The 19,520-nt window shown below is 42.1% G+C and overlaps 1 protein-coding gene across 2 annotated transcripts in view; it reads left to right on the top strand.

The window, feature by feature from the left end:
- HECW1 (HECT, C2 and WW domain containing E3 ubiquitin protein ligase 1) overlaps window positions 1-19,520 on the top strand; it is a 475,998-nt gene that overhangs the window by 228,631 nt on the left and 227,847 nt on the right. Inside the window, exons 2-3 of one of the 2 annotated variants that reach the window (XM_082473396.1) lie at window positions 3,016-3,340; window positions 13,457-13,564. In XM_082473396.1, the coding sequence (XP_082329522.1) occupies window positions 3,016-3,340; window positions 13,457-13,564 (433 nt within the window). Of the gene's footprint in view, window positions 1-3,015; window positions 3,341-13,456; window positions 18,845-19,520 lie in introns of those variants that run through there. The other variant, XM_082473395.1, reaches the window with a different exon arrangement.

Below are 19,520 nucleotides of genomic sequence, written 5' to 3'. Positions count from 1 at the left end.
AGTTTGATGTTAGCCTTCTTCCTAGGTAACTTTTTGTCTATTTTTTTCACCTCTGCACCATCTACTACTAACTTATCACATCGTTCTGTATCTTATCTATTTGTATTAGTCATCTTAAGCCCTTTCTGGAACAGGAAGGGACATAATTGAATAAAATAAATTCTAGGAGTTAAAGTTTTTAGCGCTTTGCTGTGTGTGTGCCAGATGTCATGCAGTTCCAGCAGGAAACACTGGCCTCAGGGCCTTCGTGGTTTAGGGCAGAACACAGACAGGTCAACTGGCAATAATACCATGAGAATCCTTGCAGGACAATGGGATTCCTGTGGGATCGTGGAGCATAAGGCCCCAGTCTCTTGGGAATGGGAAAGGATGTAAGGAGAGGTTATAGCAGAGCTGGTGCTGGAGCATAACCTCAAAGCAGAATATAAATCCTGCCTGCAAGTGTGAGTGGGGAGGATGTGGGCAAAGCTGGGGTGGGGTGAGGGGAGCGCGGTCCTCAAGGAGCAGCGTTGAGGCTGCCCTTCCAGTACCAGGCAGATATCATTATTCCAGTCTAGTAAATTATGGACACATGTCTTCCTTGACTCATGTTTCCTTCTATGCTTTTGTTCCCACCATGTGGACAGTGTCTGGTTTCCACGGAATTCTAATAATAATACCACAGCAGAAGTGTCTTCAACAAAAGAAAAGCACGCTGTAGTCTTTTTTGAGGCCCTGACTGACACGACATGGATAAAAATCTCTCAGCCTCCACATGAATGCAAAAATATCCCACTCAGGCAGTAACCTGACAAATAAAAGGAGGTTTATTTACCCAAAAAGCAAAAGGAAGATTTATCAAAAAATTGGTAGCTAGGACACCTTTCCAAACATGCTAGCCTGTTCAATGTTTGCAACTTCAGTTTTGTAAGAGGAAACCTGGAGGGTCATGACTAGGAGTGATTTGTAGGTTTGCTGTTGAATGACTTCAAGTGTGAGTCTCTGGGGACAACATGAGGGGACCCTTGGCCATCGCGGGAGCCTAGCTGACTGCCCGGGACCTCTGTTTCAGTAGTATTGAATATTTTAGTAGTAGATTTTTATTGATTGAGCGCTCACTATAATAAGAGCTTGGCTTGCATTATCTCATTAAATTCTGACAGCAACCCATTTACAGATGAGGAAACAGAGAACGAGAGAGATCAAGTAAGTTGTCCAGGGATGCACAGCTTGGAAACTGGGAGGTGCTGCTCCAAATTTGCCCATAGTTTGGTCTAACTCATAAGATACACTTGATTATCTCATTGAAGCCCAAGTAGTCATTTTTAATCTCCATGATAATACTGTAAGATGCTATTAGTGCACGTAAAGTACGTGTAAACTGAAGAAAGGTTATGCTCTAGCAACAGCCTTCCTTGTTTTGGAGGTTTTACAAAGGTCTCTGAACAAAACCCCCTGAAAGATAATCAGGTTACTGGGATCCTCCTGGAGCTGCCCTGAAAAGGCAGCGTGCCTGTGAGGTGGGTGGGCTCTCCGTGTTTCCTGGGCTCAAGGCTGTGCCTGTCTTCCTGAGAGGTGGACTCGTTTCCAGGAAACACCGTGGTCCATCTATTTTCATACTGTTGCAGTGACGAGCATTTTTTTTTTTTTTTTTAAACATAGGACATATGGTACCAATAGTGTGATGAGATGCTTTCTGAAGTCTGGTTTTTCCACCAATAGTAACTCCATGGTTACCACCAGTGGGGCTAGAAAAATTCCTGACGAAAGACTCGGATAATGAATGAATAGGCCCGCCATATGGCCATTAAGGCCCAAGACTCCAAATGCCAAGGCTGTGCTTAATCAGGTTAATAGACTCTTTACAAATGCCCTGGTCTTGGAAGATGGAAAAAGTATAGGCCTAAATTACTGCTAAATAGACTTATATAATCTGAAGAGTAGACTGGCGCTGGGGTCTGGTCCTTGTGGCTGGTAAACAAAAAGTCAATAACTTGCATTTGATTGATGTGTATAATAAGTTACAGTCTCTGGGATCTAAACTGCATGATTCAACACATTTTAAGGCCTTAATCTTCTCTTCTTGAAAACAAAAGTTTTATTGTTGTACAACAGCATGTACTTTTATAGCCAGGCACCCCAAAAATGTACATTTAAATCCCAATTGTAGTATACTTTGATGAAGTCAAAATCACCCTTGCTTGTTTCAAAAAAGAATCCCTTGTTCTAATTCCACAGGATGCCCCTTTCCCCATGTTTTCAAAGCTATCTGCCTCCAAAACAATCGAGTCTTAGCTCTGCATCAGCTCAGCTAGTTTTAAGTGCTCCGTGTTGTAAACAATAAAAAACATGCATTTTTTTCCTCCACAGATGCAATGTTTTCTACAATAACATTGGCTCTGAGGGAGACATGGTCCTCTGAGATTGGGTTTTAGTGAAAACGGTGGTGTTTGAAGATTACTAGGATATCTGAGATCCTTATAGGAATTTCAGGTGGTCCAGAGACATTCTGTAGAGTGAAAGAGCTGTAAATGGAGAAAAAGTGACTGCCTCACCCAGCAGGGACCGCCTCTAATTCTGAGCTGTGCGTAGGGTCTTGAATGCTGCAGGGATCACTAAAATGTGCAACGATAATAGCCATCATTTACCCTAAAGAAGGGTAAAATTGGATCCCATTGGGTTTATGCTGGAGAACTCAAGAGATGGCACTTTTTTGGGGGGGCAGTCATACCTCCAGGGCCATTCTGCAGACATTCCTGGCCTTCTAGTACTAAGCAGGCTAGAGGAGGCTGAGACCCCAGCAGAGCGCAAATGCACGGCCCCTTGGTGAGTGTGCATTTAGCTCTTGCCTTCCCCGCATGAACCAGAGCTGCAGCATTGGCCCCAAGGAAGATGCTGTCTATTTCAAATCTTCCTAAAAGGGCTGCTCTGTCCCAGCTGGCTTCCCCCAGCACATCCTCCCTTCCCTGTGAAAACAGTGACTGAAGGTGTAGCTGGCATCTCCCGCCCCTGCTGACTGTCTGTTTACCCCGACAGAATCTGTACCAGAACAGGTTCTTAGGCCTGGCCGCCATGGCATCTCCATCCAGAAACTCCCAGAACCGACGCCGGTGCAAGGAGCCCCTCCGCCACAGCTACAACCCGGGCCAGTTCCACAGCATGGCCATTAGGACCGGCCCCCATGGCACTGTCACCATCCCCCGCTCCACCAGCGACACCGACCTGGTCACCTCAGACAGCCGCTCCACGCTCACGGTCAGCAGCTCCTATTACTCCATAGGGCACTCGCAGGACCTGGTGATCCACTGGGACATAAAGGAGGAAGTGGACGCCGGGGACTGGATTGGCATGTACCTCATCGGTGAGTAGAACAGCACCTCGTGCCGCGGGAATAGTGGTCTTAGCAGTGTGGTTTGGGCATCCAACAAGTACGTTAATTCATAATTCACTTTTACGGATGCTTTACTATTTCAGCAAACTCGATCATTTCATGAAAACGCACAATTCACAATCAAATGTGTTATACACGACATTCTAACACACGGAGGACCGCACATGAGGCTTCACCTGCCAGCTCTGTTCAATGGAAAAGAATCATGAGATGGCAGGACGAGGTGTGGTTGAACCCAAATGTCATTACCATTTGCAACTATAGAAGCTCTTCTGCTTATGAGTAAGTTAATATGAGAAGCTTGTGTTTAAATCCATGTGTCTGCGAGACCAAAGCAACACCGTATACGCAACCAAGGTATGCACATGTATATGGGGTAGCTAAGGAACAGTTGTGCTGGCTGAAAGGAAAGTGACTGGAGAAAATAAATCTCACAAATTTGAAATTTTGAAGAGAAATTGACATGAAAATGTATTTCATCTATTTTACCTGGTGGAATCAGATGTGGTGAAAATTGACACATTCACGCTGGTAAATCCACAAGTGAAGGTTGTAATTGTTGGTGGGGTGAGGGGGCGGTTCAAGTTCAACCGAGGCCAGGGCTTCTGCATTCAGTCTGCACAACGAAACATTTGCACATTCAGGCACACAGTGCCGGATTTAACATCATTGACTATCAAAGACACCAAAGGATTGTTATGAGTATTTTACGACCGGGATCATTTTTATGATAAAATTCGGGGGCTCTTATCTGACTAACTAGCTGTCAGGGAAATTTTTTTGGCTCTTTTGAAGGTTTTGCAGTCAGTTTGGTTAGTGTATTTACAATACACACATTACTGTAAAGATGGAAAAACATAATTTTTGAAATTGTTACACAAATAGTGGTTACTCAACTAAATTGGACTTCCAAACAGGTAAAATTTAATTGGCTTTAAAACTAGTTCTGGAATCGGTGTTTGACTACCATCAGTCTCAAACAGAGCCTGCAGAAAAACAGACCACCAAGCACATTTTGTTTAGTCCATATTGCTTTAAATTTGGTTAGTTGTCAATATTTCAAAAAGTAGAGATTTCTTGCTGAAATCCACCTTTCTAGCTTCTTGTGCAAAAGCCCTCAGTTTGGCTGACTGAGCCCATAATTCCTGTGGCTCTAGTGGGCTGGAGTCAAGCGTTAACTTCCCCCTTTAGACTAGCCTGCACCCTTCAGTTTTGTCACAGGCTCCTTGCCACCTATCCCTACTTTAATGATGATGGTTACTTGTTCAGCACCTTAGGCAGTTAGATTTTTGGCCCCAGATCTAGTTTTGAAGCAGCTCTTCACAGCTGTACCTTCCTGCAGTGGTGTCAGTGGCATTTATTTCTCAAGTCAAGGAACAGCTGGAGTAGGAGCGTGGCAGGGGGGAAAGGTGGATACCTTCATCCATGGGGAAGGGATGGATGGACCTGGAGCTCAGCCCTAGATCCAAGCTGGGGTGTAGATCTGGGATAATTGGCCTTGAGAGTAGAAGAATTCACTCGTGGATTGGGTGTAGAAAGAAAGCACCAGAAGGTCCCTATCAGAGAGAGAGGCAGAAGAGGAACTCAAAAAGGAGATGGGGGCGTGATGGAGAGGTAGGACGAGAACCAGGGGACCACGTCATAGAAGATGAGCGAGAGGGTGTCTGAGGAAGGAAGGGATGGTCGACAGGATGAAGTGTCCGAAAGCTCCATGAATGAACGAGATCTGGTGTTAACATGACATTTTGACTGAGACAGAAGTAAACACGGTTCATCCTCTGAGAATCTCAATTTGACAGTTTATTCTTCTCACAGTAGCTGCACATATATAACTGTGAAGTGATTTAATGCAAAATGCCAACACTTTCAGCAGAATAGCATTTCAAAAGCAACTTCCAGATCCAAAATTCTCCGTGAATCTTAAAAGTTCATCATTGGTGGGTCCTTAGTAACTCATCTGCCAGATTTGCCGTGCCTTGCCAGAGAGCAAATCATAGAGCTCTGTGATTTCATCTGATCTGTCATTTCACAATTGAGGAAATGCCAAGTCAGTGGTTCCCAATGCCACACAGCTGCCTACCCTGGAGGCAGACCCCACAATGACCATGAGGACATCTTGGCACATTTGGGTGCAGTATCACGTACGGGCCATTCCACATCAGTGGACAACCTAAATGTCCCCGTGAGGCCAGGTTTGTGATGCTTTCAGCTCTGCCCTCCAGAGCTCTCCGGACAAACGTGACTTTTCTCCTGCCATAGTGAGTGAGATATCTGGATTTGGAAAGGGATGTGTGGCCTTGCTCACTGACACTGTCACCGAGTCACCAGTGCTGTCTTTAGCCAGGAACCCAGCGATGGGACAATAAAAGCATTACCATTACTTTCACAGCGAGATTGCATTTGTTTGCCCTCATTTATGGAGTGGTTCCTGAACTAGAGGAGCGTGATGAAGTGTTCTCTCCCCTAGTGACACAGAAAGGGGAAAGGTCCTGGGGTTTCAGTGACAGCTTGACCTGGCTTAGAATCATCCTCTGCCACTGGCTGGATGTGTGGCCTCAGCCAGGTGGTCACCAGAACTTCAGGCTCCTTATCTTCAAAATAGAGAAATAACTTTCTCAGGCTCATTGAATGGAATTGATGAGATACTGTGCGTTTACTGCCTGTTGATCAATAAATCGCGTCTTGATTTAACTTGTCAGGTAGCTCTAGTCTCTGGCTGCATTATGGCAAATTACCCTAGTTTCCAGGCTTCATTCAGCCTAACCATGGCCCTTAGACATGTGCTCAATTGTTTCAGTTGTATGTTATAGACAGAAGCTTCTTACCAAACCCACAGGGACCTGGAAAGAGATCTGAATTGTCAGTAAACAGGCAGAAGCTTGTGATTTGGTCAAAAAGAAGTACATAGTGGCAGATTTGCTAGTCATCAGTATTCCTAGGAAATAGTTTTGCAATTATTCATTCAGTAATGCCTACTTGACTTTGAGAAGTAAAAGCTCATTATTTGTGAGTCCTATACTTAGTGTTAAAGATTCAGCACACCGAGGGAACAGTATTGTATAACTGGGTTAGGATACATAAATTGAAGAATACAATTAAGACCTCTAACCATAAGAATGCTAAATTAATTAGAGCAGATCTATTCAAGTATTTTTCACCTCTTCATTTTACGTTCCAGTATTTTAAAGACTTTAATATCTTAAAACCCTCTTTAGGATGATCAATTTTTTTAATAGCCATTCCTTTGACTCTGTTGGAAGGAGCCCTTATCAAAACTGCTGAAACATGAAGTAAGTATGCAATTAAAATTATGAACATATAATTGAATAGGTAAAGTAGGCATAATATGCTCATAATTCGCAAAACTAGCCTTCTTATAAATTTAGCATTTTAATAAATCATATCATTATTATACCATGCTATACCATGCTGTCCCTATACCATGCTAGAATTTGCTCAGTAATTTAAATCATAATGAAACTAGAGTACATTCATGCATTTAAATTTCAACAAATCAAGAAATGATAACTCAGAGCAAAATTAAGATTTAAAATTTCCTAAAATGGCATCTTTGAAGGATCTCCATAGACTGGTGCCTGAGGACATACATTCTCTTCCATACCTTTTGGCTGCCTTATCTGTGTGAGGTTAGAGATTATGGTCTGTATCAAACTGATTATTTTTTAAATTTTTTGAGACTTCTTCTGTGACCTATCCCTGCTCAATGTTTATAAATATTCCATGTATGATCATAAAGTGTATTTTTGTTGTGAATAAGGTTCACTCTATCTATCTACCTATCTGTCATGTATCTAGAGATAGAGAATATCTTATATATAGAGAGATATAGATATCTTACACATAGATATCAATATATACAAAGATTTAATATATGTGTATATATAATATTTATATATAAATATTTTTATGTTATATAAATATACAGTGGTAACAGTTCCCATAGAACCATGCAAAACAGGACACAATTCGGATATGTACAAGTTTCAGTTCATAGGGTACCTCACAAAGCAAGGATCCTCTCTCTCTCTCCCTCTCTCTCATGTGTGTGTGTATTTAAGTTCAATCACATAAATTGTATATTCTAATTTTCTGCCTCTTCCATTTTTTGAATGGAGTGTCTCAAAATCACTAGCCAAAAATTTTGTTTTAATTGATTCATCTATTTCTACCTTTGCTTCTGTAAGTTTTATACTTTGCAGATTTGATGCTGATTACTAAGCGCATGAATGTTCATGATATTTACATCTTTTTCCTCTATAATTTCTTACAGGTTATTATTACAGATCTGCCGGTGCCCCTTGGGCTATTCTCTGCCTTGAATTTTGTTGGGTTTTTTTTTTTTTTAAACTATTTAAGGCTGCTAGTCTCTCTGTTTTCTTCTGCTTCATATTTACTTCATCTGTCTTTTCTTTATTTTCAACCTGTATCTTTTTTTAAGTGTAGCGCTTTGTGTGTGCTTTTTTATTCTGATCTGGGTGTCTCTGACTTTTAATTGGCTAGAATAGCACATTTATATTCATTATACTTACTGTTCTATTAGGACTTATTTTTGCCATCTTTCTTTAGATTCTTTATTTACTGTGTTTTCTTTTTGTTTCTTTGGTTCTTCTTTTCTGCTTTCCATTAGATCTGTTGATTTCAAAGTTATACATTTTTTATTGTTCTTATGGACTGCTTTTAATCATAGTCTAGTGGGTCTCAATCAAGGGTAATTTTGCCTCCCAGTGGACATTTGGTAATATCTGAAGACATTTTTGGATGTCACATTGTAGGGGATGTTTCTGGCATCTGCAAGGTAGAAGCCAGGGATGTCACCAAACAGCCTATAATGCACAGGACAGCTCCACCACAACAAAGATAACAGAGTTATCCAGCCCAAAATATCAACAGTGCCAAGGTTGAGAAGCCCTGTCTAGACCACCATATTCACCACCATTTATTTTTTTTAATCTCATCAATATCTCTTTTTCCAACAGACTAGTAGTTCATCCAGTGTAGTTTCATATTCCTTTGGTCTTCCAGGACTTTGATTTTCCAGGTATGGACACTTTTCCTTTTATCCTCAATATCCCTTAGTCTTTCTTGTATATTTTTGAACTTTTTTTCCAGAAGTGTTTCTTAATCAGATCTTCCGGCTTCCTAATCCATTTTTCACCAGAATTCATACACTATAGTAGGATAATGCAATGATGGATGAAGGCATGAATATAATAGCCACAAGAATAGCACTCATATCCTACACATTAGTTTCAGTGGATTTCACTTATCACTCCATGGGGAAATAGTTCTATGGTTAAATAAGGATGGAAAAATCTGCCTACATTACATAGAGACTCACAATATATATTAAAGGTTTGAGAAGCTTGGAGTAAGCAGCACACTTTACTTGGTTTAACCCAGCATTTCCTATACTTTCTTGAGCAAGAAACACTTTCTTATTTCCCAATATTTGCCTGTCAGGTGTTCCACTGTGGAAAGCCACACATTAGGAGTTATGGGAAGTTATAGAATAAGTACAGAAACCCAACCCTTGCCCTTAAGAAGCATTTAATGTGCTGAGCTTTAAAATGTAATGTTTTAGGATGAAAGCTAAAATTTTCTCTCTGGCTAGAGACCTGCACACAGAAACTCCCAGAATGCTTCCTTACGGACATCAACTCTTGAAGAACTGAAGTTTTTCTTGTACATCAGTCACTCTATTAGAATATAGAAGAGCTGAAGCTGTGCTTCCTAATTATGGCACAACCAGTGAGAATACTTGTGTTCAAAGAAACAATCTGAGGGAAAAGCCACAGAAAACAGAGTGGCACTGATTTTTAGGGCTTCCCCTGCCATTTATCCTTAGATTCCCTTCCTAGTACAAGAGAACAAAGATTCTACATCCTTGCCTTTGTATTGTGAAAGGCAAGTAGATTCTCCCCAGATCTCCTGGCCTGCTATTTGGTAAATCCATAGTCTAGAGATAGTGGGAGAATCCTTGGAGATTTTTCTGAGATTGGTTATCAGAAGGCACAAGTTCCTCTGCGAAACGGAGGCAATGTTGTATTTTTTCTGTTGGGCTTAGGTAGTGGATCAATTCTTCCTTTAATTGCTTCTGTGCTCACTTGCCCATTCTGTTATCAACAGCAATAGTCTTTGTTGTATACTCTTCTATTATAGATTAAAGTGTAGGAAGCACAGCTCTAGTTTTCATTTTGAAGAGAAAGCAAGATAAATACTCCTGGTTTCTTAGATGTGCTTGTTTCTGTAAGCTTCACTAGAACTTTGTGATTCAAAATTTTTCAAAGATCTTTTCTCTATTGTAAACTGTGGAGCAGGAGGTAGGATTCTTCATACTGGAAGAAAAAAGTATCATCCAGCAAATACAGTCTTTTTTTTGAGAAACTTAATACATCTCTATATGTTCTGTACAAAATGAGTAATGCAAAAAATTTAAATAGTACTGGACTAAGCTAATGTTTCAGGTTACTAGTGGTTTTGCACAGTATCATGGAGCTTTGCCATAGAGGGCCGTATTTTTAGCCCATACTATAAATATAAATAGCTGCTTATTAGATGTCTAACACTGTTCTGAGACCATTACCTGTATTAGTTCATTTATTCCTCACAACAGACTTTGAGGTTGGGATTAATATTATCCCCATTTTGTAGTGAGGAAGCAGAGACACAAAGGGATTAAGTATAATGCCTAAGGTCACATAGCTAGTAATGGTACCCTAACTACTCCTCTCAAGGCGGCTGTAGATATCCCTGTAATCACACAAACATTGCTCCTACAAAAACTTGTACCATGACAAAGGATGCAGAAAAGGGAACCTCGCAGTAGGGAGCCAGGGGGCTGCCATTCCTCAGTGTGATGGAGGGCAAGGCTTGGTCCCCACCATCCATCCCAGCCCTCTTCTCTTCTCCAGTGCCTTCCTCTAGTGTAGACTCTGGTCTCTGAAAATTACATCTCTCAGACTCCTGTGCAGCCATGTTCCAGATGCAAATTTGGTCCCTTCATTTAGATGCACCTGTGCAAGTTTGGGAAGGCGGAAGTGAGCTGGGTGGTTCCTCCTGATGTTTAGCCTGTGGTTGCCACAAGCATGGCTCTGAGAAATTAAGCTTTTCTATCACGGTGTCCTAGCGTCCCCTCACTCGCTTCCTGGGTGTGAACAGGCAGCCCTGTGGTGGTGGCAGGAGCCTCCTCAGCTTGCCACTGGCTGGTCACTCTCTTTGTGGGTGGAGAGGCGGTTGCTGAGGCTGTGCCTAGCGTCCATTTATCTAGTACCTAATTCTCTGCATAAAATCCCTTACTGCATAAAATATCTGGTCTGATTCTGTTTTCCTGCATCTGACCCTGACAGTACACCTGGATTCCCAAGCAAAGATTAGTAACTTCTAACAATTGGCAATACATGCCTTGGGGGAGGGAGCTGACCTCTCAGCACAGATGGTCCAGGCAAGAATACACTCTTCTACTTTCTTGTGTGATATTTGCTATGAAGTGTTACTGTTACAATAAGAGAATGGGATACTCATTAGGACCAACTGGCAGTCTCTTAAAACGCGTTTAAACCTGTACAGCGAAATGTATCTCTTAAAACGTGTTTAAACCTGTACAGCGAAATGTATCTCTTAAAACGTGTTTAGACCTGTACAGCGAAATGTATCTTGTTCTCTTTAAAAGGTGTGTTACTTTGCCATTCTCTTCGGTTTTTTCTGATTCTTCCCACTTACTCACGCCCATCCTTTTTTTCATTTGTGCCCTTGTGGTTCCTTGATATTTAACCCATTCTTATACCCACTATCTTCTAATGAAATTGCCTGTTTTCTTGAATAAATCCTCAAATCTATTCGGAACTTCCTGAGAACATAGGCCCTGTCTTATTCAGCAGTATATCCCCAGGATTCAGCATAATAACTAGAGTGGAATATAAATACTCAGTACACATTTACCTAGTGCATGAATGAACACCCCCTTTCTAGGTGTTATTCTAGATGGATACCTGACCATGACTATTAAAGTGAATATTCTGGTGATCAGAGTGGATAAATTCAGGAAAATACCTCTCCTTGGAGAATTGCCATAATGAGGCAAATTTCTATCTGGGTACTGGAGACCTCGGGAGCTAGGAAAACATTATGCCTTTTTTTTGCAGAAATGAGGCAATTACTGTAAAAGACGTATATGCAATCATCTTAGCAGCCCAAACAGGGCTGTGAGCACACACTGTGATTATAAAGACAGACAAATTTTGCAAACAAGTGATTTTCCAAGGGATACAAACAGTTCCTGCTGTTAATGAGGCAGAGACGGTGTTACTCTGCCTGATCGTCTCGGCCAAAGAAGAGGCAGCCAAAAACGTGCAATCAACTTAGCAGGTCACAAGCACATTTACCAGTCATCTCACGTAATCCACACCCCCCACCCCCATGAGGTCCAAGTTATTACCACCCCCCATCTCGCAGAGGAGGACCTGCTGCTGTAGAAATGACAGTATTGGTAAATGGTGCAAAGGTCCTTGGAGCTGGGTCCTTTCGCTATAAGCTCTGCCCTCTTTCACCTCCTCCTCTGTTTTCCAAGTCCAGCCAGATGCAGGAAGCGAACCTCAGAATATCTCAGCTGCAAAGAGGGCAACCACGACCTAGCCCCTCTCTGCAGAGCTGGGGCTCTGGGCCTCCCCTCGGGAGCTCCTGAGTTCCCGCTGTCCCCCCAACCAGTGCAGTGGATTGGTACTCTCAAAACATGGTTGTCTCACAGCTTCAGATCTATTTAGCTCAGATGGTTCCTTTCTGGGTGAAGTGGGAACTGCAAGGGCCCCATCGAAGATTAAGGTAAAATTCATATCCCTGTCTTTGCCTACACTGAGAACATGAGGTCTGGAACCAAGGGGGAGGCAGTCGGCTCGGTCTTCACAGATCTGTCCTCTCGAAGGATGCTGCCTTGCTCTCTGGACACCAGCTTGAAGAAGGACGTTGATGGGTTGCAATGTGACAAGCAGGGGAAGGGCAGGGGAGGGGAGGGGCACAGTCTCCGCCCCCCGCAGCTCCTCTCAATGCTTGCACGGCGTAGGCTCTGCCCCCCTCGGGCCTCGGACACCCCACGGGGGCCTTGCTGCACCCTTCACACACCCACCCTCCATCCCCACCCTGGCAGCTCCTTCTCATCCCTCAGCTCTCCCCTGACACCCTGTTGGCCTTCCTACTTGTAGCTTCTTGTCAGAGCAGTCCGTTCTTTTCCTCCCTCTCCCCTCTTACAAGTTGTAATAATGCACTTATTTCTTTACTTAGTGTTTAAAGTCTGTGTCCTCAATTGTTTGTGGTTTTAGTTCAGAAAGGTTTTGCCCAACACCGTGGCCCCTGCACCTTCCCAGCCTGGCAGATGGTTGGATCTCAGTAAGTGTCTGTTGAAGGAACAGATGAATGCATGGCTGCATGAAGGATGGATGGATGAATTCATGGATGGTCCCCAAGTGTTGGATGACGATGCATGTCCAGACTGGAGAAGAGATCATATAGGGTGGGGCCCATGAGAACGGGGGCCCAGATAGAAAGTACAGTTGGATGTTTTCTTTATACCTCATTCTCAGACCCAAATAGGGACCAGTTAATGAAAGCTTTAGGAGGGAGATTTTCACACTGAGATTCCCCACGTGTAAGAGCTATTCAGAAGTGAAATGAGGGAACTCCCTGGTGGTCCAGCAGTTAAGACTCTTGAGCTTCCACTGCAGGGGGCTTGGGTTCGATCCCTGGTTGGGGAACTAAGATCCCGCATGCTGCGCGGAACAGCCAAATAAAGAAAAACAGGTGAAATGAACTGCTGTAGAAGCAATTTTTTCTCTGTTTCTGGAGGTGTTCAAGAACCAGCTAGATGATCACTTGCCAGGAGTGTTGAGAGGGGAAGAGATTCCTGCATTAAAATTCTAAAATTAGAATTCTCTGATTCTATGATTCCAGGTGCTTTTTCTTCTGTTGAGCTGGAGGTGGCATTAATATCCTTTGCTCTTTTTATTATTTTTTTCTAAATCTGCCGTTAGCTGATGTGTTTCTCTACTCTGCTTTCTTTCTTTCCTGGGAATATAGATGAGGTCTTGTCGGAAAACTTTCTGGACTATAAGAACCGTGGAGTCACTGGTTCTCATCGGGGCCAGATCATCTGGAAGATTGATGCCAGCTCTTACTTTGTGGAGCGTGAGTACCTTTCCCATTCCTGTTGCTCGGGATGAAGCGGAATTCAACCGCTTTGCTCTTGTGCTGCATTGCCTCACTTAGAAATGTGCCATATGTAAAAGACGTGGATTGAATGAGGTGCTTAAAAGACAGTCAGTAGTGAGCTCTAGAGCAGTTGTGTAATAGCCATCCACACCAGCCCGTGGCCCTTAACTTTCTCTCCCTGGCTCCTCCAGGTGCTTTCCAACTTTGTGATGGTTGCCCCTTCTGTATGCTGTTTTCCAGTTTGGGCTTTGCTTAACTCAGTTCTTCAAGGATTCTTGTTCCCCGGTGTGTTGGGGAATTCCTCGGGATGGGAACGATACATTACTACCACCAATCTGTTTCTTTGATTCCTGATCTACTGACATTTCTGGATGTATAAACTCATCATCATGTATCTTATTTTATATTTTCTAAACTTTTCTGCTCTCTTTGAAAATAAGTCATTTTCGCAGTTATGGAAGGAATTTTTCATAGGTCCCATACTGGTGCATGAGGAAATATCTACATGGGCCTCACATTTGCCACCCAAAGGAATGCACGGACTACCTATAATGTACCCTTTCCCCTCCCACATGGGTACTGGAGAGTGCTAAGTGCACAAATCCTTCATGCATTTTCTGGTTCACAGCAGGTATTCATTCAGCATAACACTTCTAAAAGGAAATGGAATAGTCTGTTGTTCCAGCTGCCTTGTTCTCAGAGGAAATGACACATGGCCAGGCACCTAAAGTTGTCTATTTTTTAAAAAATATTTTATTTATTTGTTTATTTATTTGGCTGCATCGGGTCTTTAGTTGTGGAACGTGAGATCTTTTGTGGCGGCACGCGGGCTTCTCTCTAGTTGTGGTGCGCGGGTTCCAGAGCACGCAGGCTTGGTAGTAGTTGCGGCAGGCGGGCTCCTTAGTTGTGACGCGTAGGCTGTAGAGTGCGTGGGCTTAGTTGCTCCGCGGCATGTGGGATCTGACCAGAGCTTGAACCCGTGTCCCCTGCATTGGAAGGCGGATTCTTAACCACTGGACCACCAGGGAAGTCCCCCTCAAGTTGTCTATTATCATTTGACTTGTAGCTCACGAAAAACTATCCTCTAGCATGTTTTGCTCCCATTTTTTTTCCAGATGAAAACTCTCATTTTCATTCACTTAATAAACATTTTATAAGACCTACTGTACTCCAAAGAATAGAGATTGGAGATGAAAGGCTCAGTGTCTGCCCTCTAGATACTTATGGTGTCTCTGCTCTGGGAAATGACACAAATGCCCCCTTTTTTGCATTGGCACATGCAGAATGAGTAGACAGTCAGGAGGTTTGATACTATCAGATGTAGAGGGGACAAGACTTTATGTTATGTGGTTGCTGACCCTGACTTTGCGTTAAGCATGATGAAACTCCCAACAAGAGAGTTCCTTTTCCTTAATACTTACCTCCCCGACTCTGGCTTTTCTGCACTCCATCCTGCATGCTGATCCCAGACAAAATGCCTTAAACGCAATCCTGCTACCATGTGCCCGCAAGCCTCATGGCTGCGCTTTCACGCTACATCAGCTGAAACCTCTCTGCCCAGCTGCCAAACCCCAACAAAACTCACCGCATCCCTCAACCCTACTTCTCCATCCTCCCCAGCAGGCCCTCCTTTGCCCTAGTCATGCCAGCATCTTCCTCTATCCCACAAATGGCATCATTTATCATAAAGAACATGGCCAGGCTTGATGTGGGGACAAAGAGATGGGCTCCAGCTAGTGGTATCTAATATGACTTCCCAAATGCCAGTTAGAACAAAAGAGGTGAAAACTTGCATTAGCAATGAATATTAGACATAATTGTTGACTGTATGCCCCAGTCTACACTGGAAGTTCAGTGGGAGAGTCCTTCCTTACTACATACCCATTTTGTTCTTTTGGGTTTTAACTAAATGAGAAATAGACATAATTCAGGGTCATAATACAGTATCAGCTCAAGATGGTGCAGGCATAAACACACCTTGAAGGTTTTTTTAATCTTTTTAGAGTCAAGGAAATAAGTATTAAGGATAATATGAAACCTCATGACTCTGTCTTCATTCTGCATGAGCCAATGTGAAAAAGTGGGATTTGTGTGTAAATTAATCTAGCACTAGTACCATTCCTTTCAAGGCAGTTCTCCAAGATTTCTGGGACATATAGAGCATTTCCTGTACACTCAGCTCAAATAACAAACCATTTAACATAATTGTCTTCATCAGCAGTATGAAGACACACTTTAAATATCATTAGACAGGTATTATAATGTAAAATCAGCTCTGTAAAATAGAGAAAATGTTGTCATAATTGAGTGAAAGTGTATTCAGAGTTGGTGAAGTGCCAATGTCCTAGAATAAACAGATAGTTTGCCAAGTCATATTCAAAATAACTAAAAGTTCAGTGCTTTAGAAAACTGACATGTTTTCAAGTGCAAACTTGAGAAGACCCCACTCCACAATATACCTCTTGGACTAGCGATACCTCAGTGCTTTCAGAAAATGGATGAATTTCCATTTTTCAAATATATCAAATGAATGAATAATATACTAAGAATGTATTTCTGAACACATGTAACATAATTTGTCAAAAAGTAAAAATTCATTGAGACAAAGCTTAATTGAGTTTGCAAATGATTGTACTATGGACTCAGGGCACACAAAAAAATCAGATAAATTAAAACAATAATGAATTATAGGAGTCTGAATGCATTAAAACTGTATATAACGCTTTTGGAGTCTGAATGCATTAAAACTGTATATAATATGCTATAAAAATTTATATTTTTAATGTGAAATAATTTGCATTTTCAAAACTGTTTGATAGAACAAGTGCCAAATTAAGGAACAGGAAGAGACTGGATGTACAAAATGTTCTAATATAACTATCAAAGTGTATGCAAATCAAAGCATCAAAGATCCTCTTGCTATAATATAAAAATGCAGAATTCAGGCCATTATCCAGAAGGTTAGAGAAGTTTTGTTACAAATCACAAGTAAGCTCTTCACGGTGTCTAGGTAGTAATAAACACATTAATCTATTTGGTAAATTAGACGTTCTTAAAATAAAAATAATTTTATAAACTTTGAACATTAAATCTTGAAGTACAACAGAAGGTCATTCTAAGTGGGAGTTAAAATAATAAATGAGGTTTTGTTTTGGTTTTTCCATTTTTCTTTTTATTTTTACCTTTTATTACTTCCTTTTATGAAAGTAGAGGTATATCACTGATTACCTGGGATCTATTCTAATAGCACATTTCTTTCAGAGTTATGATTCAATTTAGAATTAGGTAATTGCTATTGATTTATATGATTTTTTAAAGGTCTGATTAAATCAGATTTTGAAAGTACCCCCAAATTAGAAACATTCAAAACAAATACTTTCTGTATTCTCCAAGGAGTTACAAGCATGATAAAATACAAAAGAAAATAACTCCTGACTTGTTTCCTTTAGTCCCTGCATAATTTCTCCCTGGAGGGCACTTGGCTATTTGACTATAGTAATAATTGTTGTAATATGAGTACTGTAAAGATGCAAATTTTAACACTGACAATAGAAAGAACTAGTGAAATTTTAGCTTTACCTATCCTGACAAAATCTTACAACGTTGTATTATTATAGTAACTCAAATGTTATATTTTAATGTGTGCAGTTGGGCTCAGCGGGCCAGTTTCAAGCCTTCAGGAGCTACCACAGTCTTTGTTGACTGTGTGCTCCCAAAACAAACTTATGGTTACCAGGGGGTAAGTGGTGGGGAGGGATAAACTGGGACATTGGGACTGACATCTACACACTACTACATATGAAATAGATAACTAATAAGGACCTACTGTATAGCACAGGGAACTCTACTCAATACTCTGTAATGGTCTATATGGGAAAAGAATCTAAAAAAGAGTGGATATATGTATATGTATAACTGATTCACTTTGCTGTACACCTGAAACTAACACAACATTGTAAATCAGCTATACTCCAGTAAAAGTTAAAAAAAAAAAAAAAGAAGTCCTTCAGAATCAGGGCTTGCCTTGCAGAGAGGTGTTGATTCTGCCGGGAAGGTATCTTTATTTTGATCTCTGGCCCAGACCTGTTATGTGTAGCTCCCTGTTCATTGTCACTCCCCATTGCTAGCAGGAACAATAGAGTAGTGGGTCTGGAAGGACAACTGCTTACGGCCAAGAGAGTTTCTCCCAAAGGGACCTCCTTTCTCTACCCACCCTTGTGTCAAGTCATGTAATCACGGTCATGATCGTGGCCTTCTCACAGCTGTCCCGGCATAAACCAGAAGTCTGCAGTCATTTCGACCGCTCTGTTTTGCCATGGCTTCCTGCCCGCTCCGTACCACTGGTCATGCATCGCCTGCAGCTCAGACCCTCACGTTCAGCCCCTTCCCCATCTCTGCCCTCGCTTCCAGATTCACACCCTGACTGCTACCTGCTCTGATTTCATCACTCCCTGCATTTGTCAAAAGAGCGAACCTCAAACCCATTCTCAGTACATCATTTCCCAGTCCTTTTCCATCATGTCCTCCCAAATTAAAAAATAAAACACAGTGGCCCCTGAATACACATAACAGCAGATCTAAGCACCTAGTCCTGCTGTAAGTTTTTTTTTAATTTTTATTTTATATTAGAGTATAGTTGATGAACAAAGTTGTTAACAACACCCCTTGAGAGTGGCAAGGTGAAATGTACACAGGTCAGGGGGCAGAGTTTGTCTCCTTTCCCCACCCTTCAGCAGGTGGCTTCCCAGTGAGAGGCCTGTGGGCTCATTTTCTGCCCGGTGTGGCCCTTGGACTCTAAGGCTCTGTTCCTTCATCTGTAAAAGGAAGTTAATGTACAATCCCCACCGGTGACCCCATGAAGACTGCGAAAGCACACGTGAAGGGCCAGGCACGTGTCTGGTACAGCCAGGTGTGCGGTATAATGCGAAGGCTTTGAATTAGGGATTGCAGTGCATTCCTCCTCTGGGAATGGACGTGGTGGTGTCTTGGTGACAGCTGTGAACGGAATGGCTTATTCTGAGAGTTTCCTGTGGGGAAATCCTTTGCAGCCAAAGTTGGAGACCGATGGGCACTGAAGGAGAAGCAGGGCTCCAGGGGAATTAGCTGACTCCCCCTCGTTAGCACTTCTGGCTGGTGCTTTCTCCTCTGCGGCAATGCGGCAGAGCCAGGACAAGCCGTGCTGGAGCCAGAAGGCCACCCAGATCTGCCCAGAGCAGCCGCAGGGATCCCGTCACGTCAACAATCCAGATGGTTCAGGTGACACGTTGGTATAGCTTTTTATTTGAATCTGGACATATTTCCACCAGGACTGCTCTGGTTTTAGAACTGGTATGGCTAAGAACTGCACTGTGGGCTGCCATTTTCAATCACTGTTTTGTTCTTTCCGAGGAGCTATGTCTCCTTTTGTACTTCAATAAATGTTTGAGTCATAGGCGCTGTGAAAGTCTACTTGGAGAGACTACATTGTACATGTGTATCATGATCTTATGACAATCATACCACTTCACAGGTGTTCCTTTAGGAACAAGTGCACCTCCATAAATATTTGCATGATAATGGCTATTTTATTATTATGCCATCTTAATTTTACTACATAATTCCCTGGAAGCCATGACTACCCCCATCGCTTAGCCAGGTTCACACTAGCCTAAAGAGAAACCATGGTCAAAATTGCACTCTACACAATCATAAAGTAATTTCAGTATTGCTTCTGTTCTTACTTGTCTTTCTTAAATCTTGAGAAAAGACTCTACAGTTCACAGCAACACTCCTAAAATGCATTTCCTCTTTCACCTGTGTCCTTTGGCCACACAATTCCCCTGGTGTTCCTCCCCGCTAAACTTCTCCATAAACCTTGCTCATACACATGCTGGTTTTCTTCCCTTCCTTATTTCCAGCACATTTTGCTTTAAAAGCCTAAATGAAGTAATCT

The sequence above is a fragment of the Balaenoptera physalus genome (genome assembly GCF_965194825.1).
Source record: "Balaenoptera physalus genome assembly, chromosome: 8".
In the NCBI taxonomy this organism is placed as follows: Eukaryota; Metazoa; Chordata; class Mammalia; order Artiodactyla; family Balaenopteridae; genus Balaenoptera; species Balaenoptera physalus.
Note: the sequence above shows the minus strand (reverse complement) of the source record. Positions and strands in the feature narration are given on the sequence as shown.